At 43.4% G+C, this 21,184-nt stretch overlaps 1 protein-coding gene and 1 long non-coding RNA gene across 4 annotated transcripts in view; one reads left to right on the top strand and one right to left on the bottom strand.

Annotated features, from left to right (window-relative positions):
- The window catches only part of ACOXL (acyl-CoA oxidase like), a 392,072-nt gene that overhangs the window by 71,089 nt on the left and 299,799 nt on the right, over nt 1-21,184 (top strand). For all 3 annotated transcript variants that reach the window (XR_014471599.1, XM_083175998.1, XM_083175999.1), the window contains exons 5-6: nt 17,249-17,347; nt 20,735-20,849. Coding sequence is in view for 2 of the 3 variants with exons in the window: in XM_083175998.1 (XP_083032124.1) it covers nt 17,249-17,347; nt 20,735-20,849 (214 nt within the window). In the remaining variant the exon portion in view is untranslated. The remainder of the gene's footprint in view (nt 1-17,248; nt 17,348-20,734; nt 20,850-21,184) is intronic.
- LOC146063546 (uncharacterized) overlaps nt 10,386-21,184 on the bottom strand; it is an 80,122-nt gene continuing 69,323 nt past the window's right edge. The window contains exon 3 of the long non-coding RNA XR_014471610.1: nt 10,386-10,530. This is a non-coding gene — a long non-coding RNA (uncharacterized LOC146063546). The remainder of the gene's footprint in view (nt 10,531-21,184) is intronic.

Raw genomic sequence — 21,184 nt, 5'->3', positions numbered from 1 at the left:
CCGTAAGCGGAGTATTTACGCCAAACAACCCACTATTATGTATCTTCTGCAATACATCACATGACCCACTTATTCAATTACCTATCCTCATAAAAAACTGCTTATTTTGAATTGGAATCAATTAGATGCCAATATATCCTTACAAGCATGCCTAACACATGCATTGCACACATTAACCCTTACAGCAATTTAAGTGCCATGGTTTGTTTTTTTTGGTATTTTTATTTTTTTGTCATTGCATCACAGTGGCATTGACAGTGAAATTTATATAAATAAATTGCTTTACTTTACAACAATTGTGTGGTTTAATTAGTACATGTCGCATACACATGTGTATTGCTAGTATTAATATTCAGTCATGTCCATTGTTAGCAGGTTTAAAGTGTGTCAGAAGTACAGCATATGTGGGTGATTAGTAAGGTTTCCTTGAAGCAGCAATGGTTTCAATTAAAGCACTGACAAGCGTCCTATTAGTGATTAATGAGTAAAGGAGTCGATTTTATTGGGTTCAGGTGTTAATGCTTGTAGTCATTAGGCGGTCCGTTCGCCTCCCGCAGGAACGAGTGGTGTCCGCAAAGCAATAGTGGCCTTTTGGACACCGCACATTTCTTCCCTTTTTGTTCGCGTGCATTCGGAGTGCTATCCGAATGCACGCCCCCCAACATAAGTGTACTCCCCCGTGTCCGCCCATGTTTCCGCCCCGTTTTGCCCACTTTGAAACTACGCCCATGTGTCATTCCGCATGACGCCCATAATACGCCCATATTTCCCGAATGATTGCGGTGACCAGTTTTGTACGGGATTTGCCCGAACAGGTACGGAGTCAAGGCGTGGCACATGCGCGTGGCGTTCTCCACGCATGCGCAGACGCCGTAAAGACGCGATCCGAAAGTATGCGGGAAAGTACGCGTCAATCAGAATAAGGGCCATAGAGTGATCCCTATGTATAGGTGACATAAAGAGTGATCCACTATGTATAGGTGACAAAGAGTTGTGCACTGTGTATAGGTGACATATAGAGTGATCCCTATGTATAGGTGACATAAAGAGTGGTGCACCATTTATAGGTGACATATAGGGGGACATTTTACTATCAAAAATTTGTGGGGAAAAAAATCGTATTTTCATATGAAAATACAATTTCTTTGAGCGTATACGTATTTTTGGCATTTACTATGCCAAAAATACAAATTTTCTTATTCTTATGGATGGGACATTCGTATTTGTATTTACGAATGAATACACCATCGATAGAATACGCCAGGAATCACCATTCAAAAGAATGGTGGTTCCTGATTTACTAAGCGGCCGTATTGAAAATTAGTGTAAATTAGTATAAAATGGCTGCCAATATTCGGCAGGAAAATACACTTTATTTTCCTGTCGTATTTGGAAGAAGCCTGCACGGATCAGTCAGATCCGTGCAGGCTTCAGTGTTAAAAAATAAAGAAATAAATATATATATTTTTTAAAACAGCGTGGGGTCCCCCCCACAGCTGTAACCAGCACCAGGCTGAAAGAGCCGGTAATAAAAAATCAGGAAACCTGACAAGACAAATAGGGGTTCCCCGATTTTTTTTTTTTTTTTTTTTTTTTTAAACCAGCTCCAGGTCCGAAAAATACGGGGGACAAAATGACTAGGGGTCCCCCGTATTTTAAGAACCAGCCGTTGCCCGGGGCCATACTCACAAGCGATCAGTGCTCCATTTCTAAGCAATCTAGTCAGATCATTTACAAGTGGGGTGAAAATCGCCCCATGTGTACAGTATGTCCCTTAAGGCCGTAGTTATTGAAACATGCATGGGAAACACATATGAATATCCTTACACATACCTAAGGATAAAAAAGAATTGAGATTATACGTAAAGAATCCAAAAGGTTGCAGACTAGATGGGCCAATTGGTTCTCACGTGCTGTTAAATTCTATGTTCTGTGTATGCTTTGGATTGTTTTGTTTTTTTGTGGTATTAAAGAGAGTTCCCAGAAGGTGGCGCTCACACACCTATTTTTCTTTACACTTGCCGGAGATGTCATTTCTGTACATTATCTTTGTTTTTGTTTTAGTTTTTCTACTGGAAATCCTTTTGGTAGCATTACTTGAATTGAGGCCAGATTTTTCCAAAACAGAGTGTGCTGTAAAGTTTCCATTCCGCAAGAACAAGCTTGAGGCATAAAACAGACCTTTCCCCCTTTACTCCTCACCACAGAGTGAGAAACACACAGAATGTGCCGTAAATTAGATATGGGTGCTTAGCCCTAATGCCAAACACTCAGCTCACCGTCTACTTACTGTAAGCAACCAGTTGGTGACATGTATTGCGGTCGGCTGATGTTGGCACACGCTGGCAGATAACTGCCACAGTAACCGCAGTTTTTGTCTTGGCAATTCTCCTCAAAACAAATACAATTGGCAGCCTTAAATTGTGGCTACTTTAAGTATAGTGTTATTATGGTCTGGACAAGAGTTGGTGTTTTACTGTACATTATTTGCTGTTTATGTAGTATATATATATACCAGCCCATTTAGTGGACAGTATATTGTACAGTATACAGCAGCCTGTTTGATGGACAAAGACGGAATTGATTTTTGTTATAATTGTTATGGTTTTGGTGGCATCTCTTACTCATACTACATATCTATTAACACTACATACAGTAGGATAGTCCTCATCTAGTTACTACTAATAGGCACTGCTGTCCCTTTCCTTGAAATCAGCTTAAGCCCTTACAACTATATTGTGTAACTAGTATTTTTAACCCATGGATCTCAGGATTGCTCACATATGGGGCCCACCATAGCCTCTCCTCCTATCTATGTATCTCTTCAGCCCCATCCCTCAATGTTCTCTCTAGCCTCAAGACTTACCTGTCTCCCTCCAGCCTCATGCTCCCTTGTCTGTCTTTCATGTCTCTCAGAGATGAATCTGGGGCGCAGAACGCCAAAAAGTCAGGGAAAGCCAGTCACCCCAGGGTGAGAAGCTAAAGTGTTAATGAGCTAATAACCTTGGAATAAGCAACAGTTAGGGGTTTAGAAGTTTTACAGAGGTGAAAGGTGTTAATAAAATGCTAGAAAGTGTAATGTGTTTCTGCGCCCCACATTGAAACTTAGGGCGGTATTCAATCCCCACTGCTGTTTCCGACAGGGGAAATAGCAGCGGCCGCCTATTCAATGTTGTCGTTTCCAACAGAATCGAAGGCGGAACTCGACAAAAAAAGAATCGACTTTAAATACCAGTTAGGGCAGGGGTGGCCAAACCTGTCCTCAAGATCTACCAACGGTGCATGTTTTCCAGGCAACCAGTGGATATATAGTAGGAATGAATGCAGCATGTTTTAAAATGTGACAGTTGGTAATGACTACAGCTGTGCACCAGCTAGGTAACCTGGAAAACGTGGACCGTTGGTAGATCTTGAGGACCGGTTTGGCCACCCCTGAGTTAGGGGGTATTCAATTCTGGATTCCGATTGTCCGAACAGTCTGAATCCTGCCTCGTTTTCGGCCAGCTCAACAGATGATCCACTGGTGAAATTCAATATTCCACCTGTTGTTAGGTCGAAAAGGTGGCATATCAGTGAAATTGCACATGGATTGTCAAGATCCGACCGTGAACTCGACAATCCATGGCCGTTTCCGACAAAACAGATCTGTCGGATCCGACCGTGAACTCGACAATCCATGGCCGTTTCCGACAAAACAGATCCGACAGATCTGTTTTGTCCAGTTGCTGTGGGAATCTCCCCTTAGTATTAGGCACCCACTACAGACGAGGTCCCACTGGTTGGTCAGATCATTTTTCTGGCACAATAAATATACAAAGAGTACACAGAAATGAAATATGACGCTCTGCTCTGAGTATACTGTATATACAAAGAACCTCCAATATTGCTCTGAGAACAGGGCGGGCAGCTGACATCCGGTGACGGAAGTCAGCTGCCCACTGAAAGAAAGCAGGAAGCTGCCCCTGTTCGCAGGGTGACGCCCAGCGTTTTCCTGGGTGCACCCAGCATTTTTGTGGGTATGCTGCGAACGCCCCCTAAAAAATGACGGGAGTTGATTGGCTGATGCATTATCACTTTCCACTTTATCATTGCTTCATCACTTTATCTGGCTAGATACATCTTCAAAGTAACTTGGGCCAAGACTGTTATGCACTAGACTTAATTGGTGTAGCCTTGTATACAAGACATTGTGACCAGGCCTCCTGTATCAGGCAGCACAGCATGTAAAGAGGACTCCAGCATTCACAAAATGTCATCATCATGCTCCAAGCACATTTGACTCCCTCATTTAAGTTCCAAATAGTTATCCCAGTGGACCTGCACTTTCCCAATCCAGTCAGAACACTGTCCTAATGTTTTGATCAGAGAAGTTTTTTTTTCCTGTGCCTGAATTGTGGAAGTTGTTTTTTTCATTCTGTGAAAAATAAGGAAAAAAAAATATGTTTAACAGTTAAGGCCCATACACACTTGAAGATTTTCATTTCAAAAGACTTTGCCAAAATCTTTGATAGATATATCTTTCACCAAAGTAGTGCATACACACTGAGCTATTGTCCCCAAAGAGCAAGAGATTTTCAGAAGGGCGAAAGACTTTGCTGAAAATCTTTCATTATAAATGGGCTGGGTTTGAATTCCAAGGGTTCCGACGTGGCAGCCCTCACCGCATCACCCGCCAGCCTCCCCCCCGTGGAGCCATGCAGCGCCGGCCGCATCACCCGCAGCCCCTTCCCTCCCTCGGAGCGATACCCCCTGGAGCAACGCGACACCCGCATCACACCCCCTTCCCCAGTGGAGCGAGTAGTGCCGGAGCGCCCCCCCCGCCTGGGGCGCTACCTGGCCATATAATATAAATATATATATATATATATATATATATATATATATATATAAAATATATATATATATATATATATATTATATATAATAATATATATTATAATATATATTATATATAATAATATATATATATATATATATATATATATATATATATATAATATTTGCTGCCATTAAATTAATACATTGGTGGCAGTGGGCAGAAATATATAAACATTGGTGGTCAGTGTGTTTAGCTGGGCAGACAGCACTTCTGTGCTGTCTGCTCCGTGTTGTGCAGGGCGGGGGGCGGGGCCAGCCGGGTGTTTAACCTGGCCGGGGAGCAGCAGCAGCGCCAGCCGGCCAGAGGGAGAGCTGACAGGCGTGAGTATGACAGGCGAGGGGGCGGGGGGGCGAGGGGGCGGGGGGGGCAGCGGGGCGGTCCGCCGGGCTGAAAGTGGTTAATCTTTCAGCCCGGCAGGCGTACACACATGGCGATGATGGATGAAAAACCATCCATCATCGCCTCATCTGCTGGTAAAACCAGCAGATGAACCACTTTCCTAGCGATGATGCGGGAGCGCGCATCATCGCTAGTGGGCAATCTTTGGGCCATACACACTAGGCGATTTTGAGCCGAAAATCGCTCAAAACGGCTGTTTTGAGCGATTTTCAGCTGACAATCGTCAAGTGTGTATGGGCCTTTAGTGACATGTTTAAAAATGTTGTATTTCAGTGCTGCCTCCTTATTGGCTAAAGGGCCCCATGCATCAGCAATTAATTGTGACAATTTTCAGATATGGAGATGATTGCCACAATTAATTTTAGATGTGTGGGCTCCCCCTTTTGGCAATCCCAATCAAAATCGCCAATCGATTGCTTAATCAGGTTTTTAAACATGTTTAATAATCTGGTATTATCTGCAGATCTTTTTTATATGTGTGGGCATTCCCAATTCGTCTTCTTCATCTATTTACATGAACAGCAATCGATTGGGCAATTTCCAGATATGAAGATGCAATCTTTAGATGGAAAAATCTGCCGATCACTGAAATAAATTGTGATTGCTGATGTATGGGGCCCATAACATATGCTTACTACTAGTTTGTGTTGGTAGCGATGCAGTGTGTTAACAGCCAATGGAAAACTTGTATAAATACAATGCACTGTGGATTGAATGCATTCTTCTCTGAGCAGATGGTTGAAAGCCTCCATGGCTTGTACAACTCCTATATGTTGTGACTTGGGGCCAGATGTTTAAATAAAGCAATGTATGTACAGTATTTCTAGAACAGTAACCACTACTGTTTGGCAACAGAACCATGATACAGTTAAACATTGCATAAATGTTATGAGAACTTCTCCACCTACTAATGCGTTAGTTACTCATCAGCTGCTGTGCATTGTGAGAATGCTGTACCATATATATATATATGAGCATTCTTTGTGGTAGAATAAGCGACGTGTTGCTGACCCATAATTATCACTCACAGGGGTTTTCCATCTTCACCATGCAAATCACACATTTATCTATCTTCCTTATAATAGTCCTCCCAGGGGAGGGACCTTTTGGTAAATATGGAAAAACCCTTCATAGTGAAAATAATCTCAAATATGAAAACCATATAAAATGGGGATCTATCAATTATAATCTAGCATTGCTGACATGTGGAGTTTGTAAAACCAAAGTATATGTTTCCTTCTATCATGAGACCCACTATAATTCTGGGATAGTCTGTATGACATGGTTTGTTTCTGTTGCAGATATATAGATAGTTGGAGGTAAACTAATAAAGTTCCTTCTTCCTACTTCACGGCAGCCCTTACAATGGGTTAAGTTCCTTTCTCCCAATTATAAACAGGGTTTTTTTTCTCTTCGGATCCACCCTCCGTGAGCTGAGCTTGGTGCGGCGTGCTCTGTAGCAGCGGTATTGGAGGTGCATTTCACTGAGGGCCCAGTGCGGCTTCCCAGTGCACGTCCAGTAAGTCAACTGCCACTACACAGCACGCCACACCAGGCTCAGGTCACGGGCACAGAAGTCCAAGCCCCTGGCATAAGGTATTGGCACCGCCGACCCTGCCATCACACCAGAGCAGCAGCACAACCGGCTTACCACTGTAAGTAAAATAACAAACTTGACTACCTGACCTGACTGAAACAGGAGACAGGAAAAAAGACTGGGAGGAGTAGGGAGGAGCAGACTTATGTACCCGAGGTGGGTGGATCCTAAAGCCCCGTACACACGGGGGAGATATATTGCTCAGCCATATATTGCTGAGCAATATATGGCTGAGCAATATAATGCTCAGTTTCTCCTTTTCATCAGTGACCAGAGATGGTCGCTGATGAAAAATAAACTGCCGAGGGAGCCCGGCAGTGGAAATCAGCTGGTCGCAGGAGCATGTTCCTGCGACCAGCGATCACTACAGGGGTAAAAATGGGAGCGCGCACCCATATTTCCCATGATATTACACAAAATCGCCCCCGTGTGTACACACCTAAGAGCAAAAAACACCTGTCTATAATTGGGAGAAAGGAACTTTACCCATTGTAAGGGCTGCCATGAAGTATTCCGAAGAAATGAAATTATCCTGAGTATGATTTGCTGTTTTATTCAATTCACTGAGAGATTTTTTACAGGTGGAGCAAAGTTATATTCATTTAAAAAGTTCAGATCTGTTCCTAAACATCCATGATTGACTTGGGATGTAGCAAGGGAGCAGACTTTCAGCAGAAATTGCTGTTAATTGTTCTCTAGTGGAGTGCTAATAAAGCTGGTGATTTTTTTTTTTCCCTCCAATAATTTTTTTTTTTAATTGAAACACCAATCATGTTCCATATATCTTTGACATTGTATAGAATCATTTACAACGTGATATAACTTTCCTAGGTTCCAAAAAATTTGTCCGAGCATTGTTCCTATACGAGAATAGTTTATATCCATTCCATGTGCGAGACATGATACAATTTGTCTCGAAAGAGTTGTAGTGTAATAGGGGTGTTGCGTCAATCCATGTCTGAAATATGGCTTTGCTTGCCACTGCACTTATAAACAGTATGAACCTTCTACGTCCTTTCTCTGTCCCTCTGGCAATATACCAACTATCACCCAATATCAGCAAATGGGACATAGTCCATGAAATGTTCCCATGCTAATTTTCTTATTTTCAGCCAAATAGCCCTTAAATAAGTACAGTTCCAAAAGTAATGGTATAGAACAGGGATCGCCAACCCGTCGCTCGCGAGCGACGGGTAGCTCGCCTGGTGATTTGTGGTAGCTCGCCTGACCTTTGACATGATCGCGGTTGTCGCTTGGCGGCAAGTATGCCTGCGTCCCCTGGGACGTGCTCAGTCTGGACCGGCATGTGTCTCCTAACATTGTCAGACTCCCGGAGTAGGTAGATGCAGGACCCCCGCTGCTGCCGATGAAAGAGACCGGGATCCCAATGAGAGGGAGACTTGCTGCCGGAGTGTGAGGAGACTGAATGCTCTGCTGCTGCTGCTACTGCCTATGTAGTGTCCGCGGAGGAGCCGCCGCCATTAGGACCTCTACTGCAGTCAGATCAGGAACTGGAGGGAGGTTGGTGAGTCATATTTCACTGCCGAGGGCTGAGGAGTAGTGTAACTGGAGGCGGGGGTCCACGCTGAACAGTGTTCCGGGGATATGTGTCTCGCTGGGAGAGTGGCAGCATCAGGTAGAGTACACCCAGGGTGAGCAAGCCCACCACTGATCCCTTCATCCACACAATATGCATCCTCCCATCCCTGTGTGCCACAAACCCACCACGGGGCATCTGCTGGCTATTTTTTTTAAATGTTAGAGGGCACAGTGTGTGTGTGTTTGTATCTGACACTGTGGGGCATACCTGACAATGTGGGGACATACCTGGCCCCGTGGGAACATATGTGTATCTGGCACTATTGGGGGAATATATGTGTATCTGGCACTGCACTATTGGGGGCATACTGTATGTGTATCACACCCCCATTTTCTTTGGCCACACCCCATGTGGCTACAGCTCTTAGAGCACTGACCATGCCCCACAGCACTAAAATGGGGGATGTAGCCTCGCAGGAGTACCACAGTAGTAGGTGAACCCCCTAATTTGTCCCTTCTCCTCTACCTCCAGTGTTGGGAGGTATGTACGTAGCATATTGGACACTGCAGTGTGTGGCATTTTGTGTCTGGGGCATTAAGGTGTGTGGCATAATGTGTAAAGGGCTTTTTTGGTTATTATGCAGATTTATTTATTTTTAATTTTAGTAGCTCTTCGGACGGTTTATTTTGTCGCGAGTAGCTCCCGCCCCCAAAAAGGTTGGAGACCACTGGTATAGATCCACTGTAGTGGATCGGCAGCGAGGGCAAGAAGATGAGGATGACATCCCCGCTAAAAATTGGTGGTGTGGTGAAAAGTACGCTTTATGATAGATCTTTAAAAACATCTTATATTGGATTGCAGGTAGAAATTTTGGAGACCACTTGAGCGATTTGAACAGTTTGCTGCATGTTAAGGAAGGAATTACTGGAACCCATGAGCTTATTCCTGTTCGTAGCTCCTTTCTTACTGCCAGTTTAGTCAGTAATATAGTATCCAATATGTTGTTCCAATCCTTTACCGAAAATTCTCTAAGGACTACAGTTGTGTAATCTTTGGCTTGCATATATATAAAGGGATAAGAACGGAATGTTGGGAATTTATCGGATGCTTGCTATTAATGGGGCAGATGTATGAACCAGCGTTAAGTGCAGAAATGCACTTAACGCTGGTTAACTGGGGGGATTACGATTTTCCTAATGTGTTACTAGCGCACCTAACGTGCGCTAGTGACAGCCCGCCGAGTTACGCTCGGTGGGGCTCTCCCCTGCAATCCCCCCCAGTGTTTAGCGGCCAGGGCGATGTATTAACAGCCGCCCAGGCGTTAATTCGCCCCGGCCACTAGAATAGTGTAGCGAGCCACCGAGCCCGAAGCGTGGCGAGCGGACGCGGATACCTTCACAGGTAAACGCGTGCCTTCGCGGGCTTCACAGGTATCCGTGTCCCCTCGCGGGGCTCGCTGCGTTCGCCACGCTTCGGGCTCGGTGGCTGGCTGCGCTCGCCACACTATTCTATTCTCAACTCCACGCCGACGTGGATAGTGGGGGTATGAAAAGGTCGGAGGATGCGTACCGCCGCCCCTCGCGGGCTCGCTGCGCTCGCCACGCTCGCCACGCTTCGGGTTCACGTTGATCGTGGGGTGGCGTTAACAATTGTGGGGACCATTTCAGACTTCAGGGGGACTATTAGGGCTCTGTGGCCCATTTAACATTGTTTCCTATGGACAAATCGCGGGCATTGAACACAAAAATCGCGTCCATTGACACTTTTAACATTGATCCCTATGGGAAATCGCGGGCATCGCGTCGCACCCGTTTTTTTAGTGCATGCGATGGCCGCGATTTTTTACCCCCGATGACCGCGATGCCAATCGCGGGCGCCGTGCTAGGTAAAGAGTACCAAAAACATCATAGTGTAGTATTATGATACATGAGAAATTTTTAATTTGTACATAAAACTCACAATAGATAGACGTTTAAAATCGCATGATCAAAAATCCAAATGGCAACAACTGCAAACGAGATGGTAATTTTGGGTCCGGTCCTCTAAGATGTCATCAGAGTGGAGAAAGGATGCACACAACCGGTATCGGGATCCTCCTCTTGGAAACCAGGAACCCTAAGAAACGATGCAATATGCAGTGAAGAAGCATGAGGACACATAAGTAAGCAGCAATTGTATTTATTGTGGAAATTTATTGTACAGGGAGAACATAGCTAGGGCATGATGGGAACCCATGACCTCAGTGCTGTGAGGTAGTAATGATAATCATTACACAGTTTGAACTGCCCTACTTAGATTGGCAGGAGACTCTACCATAGCTGTCCACGTGGTGTTTGTGACCAGATACAATAACATATAACCTGGTGTGGTTGCATATTGGGTCCAATTCAAGATCACATGCAGTGATCGGAATTCAGCCCCTGCCCCGATGGTCAGGGTTTGCGCATGCGCAAACCCCCGACAGGGAATGGCAGTGGCGAGTTACTCACTGGCCGGGCCGCTTGCAGTGGGGAGGGTGGGACGATGGCGGTGACGGCGCTGGGTCACAGTGTTATGGGCGTTGCCATTAAAACACTAGACCGATGCCTGCCAGGGGCAGGTGGCTGATGTCACATGACGTCTGCCGCCCACCTTGTCTTTGTCAAATCGCCCACAAATATAAGTCAGTTGAAAAGGACTGTTATTTGCAAAGGCAGGAGAAATCATTAGATGGTAGGCGTCCATCGAATGATTTCTACAGCGGCGGCGGCATGCAAAGGGATGGCCACCTCTCTGGCGCTTGGCAAGCTGTGATCCTTACAGCTTACTGAGTCAACCAGAATCAGGCCCATAACGCGACCCCACCGGGCATGTGGTTAATTTGTAGAAATATGATTTTTGAATACAGCAAAGCCTCTATCCGTTTGGTTTTTGTGGGGTGTGTGTTTTAATATTACTCCACTTTTTTGTACATTGCTTGTCACCAGTGTGTTATATAGTCTGCATTGAGTAATGTTACTCTGTATTCTACTATAATAATAAAGAGAATGAAAAAACAACAAATGTGGCAAAGTCCCTCTCTAACCGCTCTCAGCATAACATTCACAAGAAAATGCCAGACACTAAACAATTACTATAATTTGCTTTTTAATTTTGGTGTTTAGCAAAATCTGATACTTTTTCCTGGAACAGGATGTAATGAACCATGCACAGTTATTCTGCGACTTCTATGGCATGTATAGGAAATAGAGTAGTTCACGTTTTGTCAAACCAATATTACAGAATACTTAAAGGACCACCGTGCTATAGGAGGCCTGAACTCCAAAAATAACATTTTCAGAATTCACAGATAAAAGTACATTACATTCCGATGTTAATGTTACTATATCTTTTCTAAATAAGTTTTAATAAAAGCATCCTCTGTAAAACTGTAATTTTTAGTTTTAGAAAAGCTTGCAACAATACAGTATGGACTTAAGTCTGGTTTACACGCAATGCTGCAAACTTCGCAGCGCTGCGTGTGATTTTAAGCCCGCCCACCATTTGCATTGCCGCCCGCCCCCTTCGCACGGCAAATTCTCCAGCATGGCTGCTAGGGATGGCATCTTTTCCAAACCCTAATTCCGGATTGAAAAATGCCCAATCCCGGGACTCCCGGGGTCCCAGGATTGGCTTCCCTAATTAAAAAAAACCACCCTGGCCATCCCGCATATATACATATTTTTATTTTACATATTTTTATTTTACATATTTTTACAATGGTCACCGACCATCAAGTGATGTGGAATGTGCACGCAAAACTAAGACACTTTCAGGTGCCTTAGCTTTGCATGCACCCTGTGTGAGGACAGCGGGCAGCTGACATCCGGTGATGTCAGCTGCCACCCCCTTGCAGCCACGTCACCGCCATATTTCCCTGGGAATGCCCAGCGCTCTCCTGAGAACACCCATGAAACGGGACGTTTCCCATGGGCGTGTCTATCCGCCGCTGCCCTACGCCTCCCGCCGCCCACCCACACTGTTGGGTGCGAATAGGACTGCGAACCTGCAGTTCGCTGTGCACATGAGAATAAATGCGCAGATGCAAAACATTGAATGCTCAGATGCAAAACGAATGGAACAGAATAAGGTTCTATGTCTCGTTTCCAGTTGATAGTACATCGAATCCGGTATAAAAATTTGGATTCCATGGAGGGCTGCTTATCAGGGATAATGTTATGAATCATGTGACTTAATAAGTTTTTTTTTTTCAGTTGTCCAAAACTGTAGTTTTAAGTGGCAATAGGAATATAAAATACAAAACTTTGGCCCTTATTCTAATCTGTGCGGTACGGCCCGCGTGCGGCCGTACCGCCGATGTTTTCACTCTGCACATGCGCAGAGGTCACTCTGCGCATGTGCAGGCGAAATCGCCGCACACAAAAATTATACGCCGCAAAGGGGGCGTATAGGGGCGTGAGGGGCTTGATAGCCTCATTTACCTATGTATACGCCCAGCGTTTCATGGGCGTTCCCATGCAAACGCGGGGCGTATGCATGGTAATGAGGCTATGACGCCAGTGATGGGGGCGGAAAGCTGACATCGCCGGATACAAGCTTTCACACGGACGATTGTCCGTGTGGTCTAAGCTTGCGTGAGCTGGTGGAGCGTGCGGCCCTGCCTTCGATGGTCGTCGACCATCGAATGCAGGGGGCAGCTCCCACCATGGTGGAGGCGTACGCCCCACCATTTTCATGCGGATCGCCAGCCGTCCGCGTACGGACGGCCGTGGCGATCCGTCTTGTAGGCGGGGTTTGGTTTGTGCGGCCGGAGCAACGTATGCGGCTCCGGCCGCACAGATCAGAATAAGGGCCATTATTATCCAACACTCACGGCTCAATTAGTAATAATTATGTGGATGGAACAAGCAGCAGTAGAGTTGCCATCAAAATGCTAAACCTAGAAAATAAAGTAAACCTCGCTGCATTCATTAACCCTTTGTGCCAAGCCTTATAGAGGAAATCTAGTCTTTTTTTACACAGCATTTTTTAATTTGAATTTATATAACAAATGTGAGCGGCGCTGGCATTTTTAGTGGATATTTTGAATATCTCCCACAGAGGTTAATTTAAACAATAATATAAGTGATATCGCTGTAGATGTATTGAAGTTTACAGTATTTATTGTTTTAAGTCAACAAACCTATATGTGAAAATAAACGTATACGTTAGAATATCATACAATAAAATCACGCATTCAACAAAATTTTAAATCACGAGACTGTCCTGCCAAAAAGCCACAGGAAAAATATCCACTCTTCACTCTTTAATAACAGATAAGTGCCAGTCCTGTTATATGGTAGTTATCAGATTCTCAACAGGAGGTTGGATACAATTCAAATGCTGATAAATTGGAAAGCTTTGAAATAATAATAGTGAAAATTAATTTTAAAATACTTAATTTATTTTTAAAAATAAATAAATAAAACCCTTTGTGTGCATCTATTAACCCTGCCACCAGGCTGCGTTCCATTCACACTTTTGGTTATATTTATATTATTTCATAGAGTTAAAATATTAAGGATCAGCGGCGGCACTTACATCTGCAGAGGAGGGGGGCTGCCGTGATGCTTTTGCAGCAGTCCCCAGAGGCGTATTCAGGGTCCCATGTCCGGCATATGCGCAGTATCGTCCTCGTACTGTGCATGCACAGAACTCGGTTTTTATGGGTTGCGGCTCTCATATAGAGGCGTCCCGGAGGGAGGGAACACCTCCCAATTGGACTGCCTTGGGTGACTGGCAGGTCGGACTTCCTATAGGAAGTGACTGCCAGTCACAGTGAAACCAGAGCAGACTGCATCTGGCTTCAATAGTGGTGGATTTTACAAACCGCCATTGTTAAGGATGCCTTAAAAGATGTCTAAGTGAGAGTCTCCTTGACGTCTGGTTTGTTTATGCATAGAAGTGTGTCCTGGACCTGGATGTTCACTCTTTTATTGTTTTGCTGGGGAGGAGACCTCCAATGAACCAGAATCACTTTGTCGTGTCTGCAGCATTTTTCAATACTTAATTATTAATTTCTTAGAGTGGTCTATTGGAATACTTGGGAAATTAAGAAACCAGAAGTCTGGCCTCTGGGTGTCAGTGGTTCCTTTATCTTTTTGGCATAGATCTATATAGATTGTAAGCTTGCAGCAGGGCCCTCTAACCCCCAAACCTGTCTGTCGTTACCCAGTTTGTTTTATCACTGTCTACCATTGTTAAGCGCAACGGAATCTGCTGCGCTATATAAGAAACTGTAAATAAATAAATAGATCTAAACTTGTACTAAGCAGGGAATATTCTTGTGTGCTCCCACCACATGTCTGAGCCTTAATCAGGAATCTATCATTGGAGGTGACTTTGAATTTCATCCCCATCACAAATGCTACTTTTTGTCAGGAACTATTCTGCAACTGACAAGTCCCTTTAAAATCATTTCACATAATTCAGTAATATATTATCTACAAACATTTTGTAGAAAAACAGAATTGTGACCCAAAGGCTTCAAATACAAATTAGACATATAAAGCTGCACTCTAGTAAAATAATGCTGCGTTATACAAATAAGACATATACAGTACAAGTGAAGAGACTTCCTACAAATGCTATGCAGCAGTATGTTATGTGCCTTTACTGTACCATTGTTGCCATTTCATTAAAAGTTCCATGATACATAATAGGCATTTTACCTATTGCTTAACAAATACTATTTATTAGATTTAATTGTGTTATGTGCTTACTTTATTTTTATAATGTGCCTTAATGGGGTTTGAATTGGGACTTTGTAAAGCCCTCTCTTGTTCTAAGGAGGTTACATACATTATATTCTATACTTTATTTTGTATTAATTTACTTTCGCACCATTGTTAGTGCATACACTGTGGATAGGCATTAACATTTTAATGGTGAGGAAATATGGTTTGCCAATTTGATTATTATATTGCTATTGAAAAACATATGTTTTGCCCCAAGTACTATCTAGTTTGTTGACCAGATGTTTACACTGTGGCCCTTATTCAGATCTGATCGTAGTACAAATTTGTTCTCAAAATGGGCAAAACCATGTGCACTGCAGGTGGGGCAGATGTAACATGTGCAGAGAGAGTTAGATTTGTGTGAATTATTTTGTTTCTGTGCACGGTAAATACTGGCTGCATTATTTTACACTGCAATTTAGATTTCAGTTTCAACACATCCCACCCAAATTTAACTCTCTCTGGACATGTTACATCTGCCCCACCTGCAGTGCACATGGTTTTGCCCATTTAGAGAACAAATTTGTACTGCGATCAGATCTGAATGCTGGGCATATACAGACAGATAAAATGCAGGGAATACACTGCCTGATGCGGCCGGCTTTCTTCTTTAAAAATATTGATTCGGAAGTACTGACAGAGCAGTCGCCCGCATACACGCTGCAATTATCTGGCCAATCTGCTGCTGTTGGCCAGAACAGCCAGATAATTGTAGCGTATATGCCCAGCATATAATATTAAATGTCAGGTGCATAAAGATTCGACTGCCACATGTAGCCGTTTGTCATGTATATTGTGTATAGTGGCATTACCAATCTGTATATAATAATCATTTATATACAGGGGTGGGGTCCTGGGGTGCACACCAATTGAGAGGTGCGACCCTGCGGAGACCTTTCAGTAGAACTGCATACAAAGTCAAAGGTGCAGGTGCACAAATTAAACTCCCAATTTAAAATTTTGCAATAAAATTTTGCATTTTTAGCGAGGTTCTTCGCTTAGTTATGGCCATAAGTAACGGCTTGCCCACCGCGTCCAGGTGACCTCATTAGTCGGGCAAGTCCCTAACATTTTGGGGGGTACAAATCTAGGGCATAGGGCACCCCAAAATGGTGCAGCCGAGTGACCCCAGGGCAACACAAGACTGAAAGAAATATATAGTGAAACAAAGTGAGGATAGGTTAGTGAGAGAGGCTGCTAAAGATAGCAGGGGTAAGTAAGTGAGAGGTAAAAAAAATGAGAGATAAAGTAGTGAGAGGTGAAGTAGTGAGAGGTAAAGGTTAGAAATGAATTACATTGAAATAAAACACACAAAAGGGATGAAAGTGAAAATGAAAATAAGTGTTAATTTGTGTCTCACTAACCTATCCTCACTTTGTTTCACTATATATTTCTTTCAGTCTTGTGTTGCCCTGGGGTCACTCGGCTGCACCATTTTGGGGTGCCCTATGCCCTAGATTTGTACCCCCCAAAATGTTAGGGACTTGCCCGACTAATGAGGTCACCTGGACGCGGTGGGCAAGCCGTTACTTATGGCCATAACTAAGCGAAGAACCTCGCTAAAAATGCAAAATTTTATTGCAAAATTTTAAATTGGGAGTTTAATTTGTGCACCTGCACCTTTGACTTTGTATGCAGTTATAATAATCATTTATCACATTGGGGTCAGTTCTATTCACCATGCTGTGAATAGTGCTTGGTAGAGATATTCTAATCAGCATGCTGCTAAATCAGAGAATGGCGATACTTGCAGGTGTTTAATTGCGAGTACCGGCATTTTTTTACATAAGTGCCCTGCGGTGATGCTGTTTGTGCTGCGCTGGGGCTTAAAACATCATCACTGCTCTAATCTCTTGTCAGATTTCTGCTTGCACCCAGACGTGTATGAGCAGAAAACTGCTGGTCGGCAGTAGCAGCATGCTGATCACAATAGCACAGAAAATAGAATTGACCCCATAGTGTGTTAGGAACTGTTGAGAACGTTTGTTTAGAGAACGTCTATTTCTGTGAAATGCAAGTTTATAAGTCCTGTATTTGCATTTGTATAATCAAATGTCTTTTTTGTTTCTTTACATCAGAACCAAGAGTTCACTGGGATGTTTGCAATGACAGAAAGAGGTCACGGCAGCAATGTTAGAGGGATTCTCACAGAAGCTGTGTTTGACCCAGTGTCACAGGTAAGGAGACACCACTAATACCCCTTTCACAAACCAACCTGGGTTGTTGAAGGGTCGACTTGGGTCTTTGTACGGTGTGAAAGTGTAATTTGGAAAAACCAGAGTCTAGCAACCCGGCAATCCAACTCGGGTTAAAAGAAGGGTGAGCGACCCGGATCACGCTTAAACTACAGGGAGGAGGCAGCGTCGGCTCAAAGCACTGCCTCCTTCCCCAGCGACCCAGCATTTGCAATGTGAAATGGGTATAAAGATCACAACTACGACAATCATCCAGTCTGGAAATGGTTTTTGTTTACACCTTCTTGGGCACTTCTACTTTTCTTTTCCTAATAATTAAAGAAGCAATCACCACTGAAATGTATATCCAAATTCCTAAATGTATTAGTCCAAGTTGAACATGAACAATTGTTCATTGTTTATTTACTCTTAGAAATACCTTTATGGCGCCAGCAATGTTACTTTTTGTTTATGTGGATTACAAAACAAGTGTGAGTAACCAAGTGAGGCACCAGATATAAATAAACATTACACACTGTGCTGCCGGTGTGGCTGTGCTCTGTCTGGTGTGTGCCCCTGATATGTCTGTGAACGATATCATGGGTGCCCATACACAGTACGCTGGGTGCTCCCGTCACACATATCATCGCACAGCTCAAAAAGTATGTGCTGCACGGGTTGGGATCATTTGGTCTACATCAAAAGTCATTAGGTCGACACCTTTAGGTCATTATGGGAAAAGGTCGACATGGTTATAGGTCGAAAGGTCATTAGTTCGACGATGTCTAGGTCGACAGTCAAAAGGTTTTTCACTGTTTTTCTGAGCCGACATGTGCCGACAGGCGGTATTTCATGCCCTACCATCCACTAGGGCGTGGTGGGAGAATAAAATAGTGTGCCGAACGTAGCTCCGGGGCAGTACGGACGGTGTAATGGTTAGCATTACTGCCTCACAGCGCTGAGGTCATGGGTTCGATCCCCACCATGGCCCTAACTGTGCGGAGTTTGTATATTCTCCCCGTGCTTGCGTGGGTTTACTCCGGGTACTCCGGTTTCCTCCCACAATACAAACATATACAGATACTGTAGGTTAATTGGCTTCCCAAAAAAATAAAATTAACCCCAGAATGTGTGCGTGTACATGTGGTAGGGAATATAGATTGTAAGGTCCACTGGGGCAGGGACTGATGTGAATGTTCAACTATACTCTGTAAAACGCTGCGGAATATGTCTGCGCTATATAAGAAACTGTTAATAAATAAAATAAATAATTCTCATTGCATTGCAAAACCTATGCGATGAGATGTGATATGATATTGTATACAATAATTGTACCTTGTATGGGCACCTTCAGACATATTTCATCAACTATGCAACACAGCCATTGGCCAATAGCCAGATGTGCTATACTGTATATGTGTTTGGGCGAGCGGTACACTTGCTGCAGGGACCAGCGGCAATTGACATCTCGGGTGATATGTAATAGGGTGATAGAATCCGAAAGTGAGAGATAAGGTAAGAAATCTCCAGGTTTTAAAGCGCCAATCATTTACACTGTAAAATCAAACTGGTTTTGCCAAATCTTACCAAATCTCTCACTTTCTGATTCTCTCGCCCTATTACATTTCACCCCTCAACTGGGTAGACACATTTAAATGCCTGTCCAGTTGACTCAAGACAAAACACATCAGGCAGATGATTGGTAACTTACCAATTATGAGATCAGCAGCCAGACGTGTGCCCAGCTTTACACATGCAAAAGATGCATAATCCAAAATCAGTATCTTCTTCTTTTGTTTGGATGCCTCTTTTTTAGTATAAGACCATCTCTTTATTATTTTGTACAAGATGGAGTCCTTTTTAAAGGGGTATTTATTTCATATTTGCTGATGGGGATGGATCTTGCGAATGATGCATCCTGTAGAGAAGGCAGGCTAGCTAAGGTATGGTCTGGATTCGGATATGTACGCTACTGCAATATACAGGTTGAGTATCCCGTATCCGAGTATCCGTTATCCGAATTATTCCGAAAACCAGACATTCCAGAAAGTGAAAAAAAAATATTTTTTTTGCTAAAAACTCACTGGGGACATTTGTAACAGCACTACTGGTGACATGATATGTAACTGCCATTATATATGTGCAAGAAAATGATTGCTTAGCATTCAAATTCAATATCTGAGATAGTACACAAATTTTGTTTCATGTTTTGAAACCTTGTTTTTTAAACAAATAAAATATATTTGTGTGTATTTTATGTGGTAATAAAATATATTTGTGTGTATTTTATGTGTTTATACAGCATACATGCAAGATACTTCAAAATACATAATTGAAATATTAAAATATTCCGAAATACGGAATAATCCGTTATCCAAAATTCTCCTGGTCCCGAGCATTTTGGATACGGGATACTCAACCTGTATTACCATGCACGTGTCTTGTGATGCACAGAGCATGTGTCCTGATGGCTCTGCAATTGCTTACAGATAGGATTTAGATGCAGATTGATTGATATTTGGAGACTGTCTGTTAGTGGTAACGGGAGTGGTAATAAATATACGGATGTGTCCCATCTGTTTCATAGGCATGTCTGAACCAGGCACTGCGTCCTTGTACGCAGTGTCACTTTTGCTGGTGTCTTAATTCTGTCTGTCATTCTAAGTAGTGTGACAAGGAATCACAGACACTGAATCAGATGAAGCCTTGGCATTTATTATTGTAGCAGGTGAACAGCATACCAGGTAATCAGCACAGCAAGAATGGTTACAGCATTGCAGCAGACAGGAGTCACAGTATAGTACAATCACTTCAGAAAGCTCCAGTGGACCCCTGCCTATCACTTGGGCAGCTTTTCCGCAACCAAGAGAAATCCCGGAACCCTTATATCAGGAGAGCACAGGTGCTGCTAATCAGCCCAACCCCGACCATTAGTTTCCTTGCTGCTGCAGTTCTAAAACCAGGACCATATCCTCCACATTATCGTCATGTGGAGGTATGCTGTCCCTGCCACAGCAGCCATATGGTTACTCATAGGGCCAATAATCCATTAATCTGCAGCCATCACTACACCATTGTAAGGAGTCGCTTGGGTTCATAAAGCAAGAGATAAATGCAAGGGTGATAAAGAGAGATCAATGTCCAGCCAATCACCTCCTAATTGACTTTTTTCAAACACAGGCTGTAACATGGCAGTTAGGATGTGATTGGCTGGACGTTTATCTCTCTTTATCACCCTTGTATTTATCTCTTGTTAAGGCTTAATATATCTGCCCCATTGTGTGTTACCTGTTTATCATATGCCTTCTCTCTCCCTTCCTCTTCTACCTCTCCTTCATATTATCTCCCGCTGCCTCTTCCAAACAAATGTTTTCTTTTTTGTCACTGAAGGAGTTCATCATCCACACCCCGTGTGAGAATGCAGAGAAGATGTATATTGGTAATGCAATGAAAGGCCATCATGCTGCTGTATTTGCACAGCTCATCATAAATGGAAAGTCTCAAGGTTTGTGCTTATACATTATTATCTTATCCGTGATACTCGCACAAAATGTAGGAATATGGAAAACGTACTGTAGCTCGATAACTGATTGCAAACTCATTCACAACTGGATACACTTTAGAGGACAGTTACGAAGAACATCAAAGCTAAAGGTGCATACTTACTGGGCGATATTGCCCAGCGTGTATGCAGAACAATGATGGGGAAAACCGCGCTGAGCCTTTTTCATCCGTCCAAACGATTTTCCCACGGGTGGACGGCTTTCCATATCTGGACGTTATAGAAAGCCACCCCATCACTCATCTGCTGTTAACACCAGCAGAAGAGTGTCGGTGGTC

Source organism: Crinia signifera, chromosome 3, assembly GCF_055691185.1.
Source record: "Crinia signifera chromosome 3, ASM5569118v1, whole genome shotgun sequence".
Taxonomy (NCBI): Eukaryota; Metazoa; Chordata; class Amphibia; order Anura; family Myobatrachidae; genus Crinia; species Crinia signifera.
This window is presented reverse-complemented; position numbering and strand designations above follow the sequence as displayed.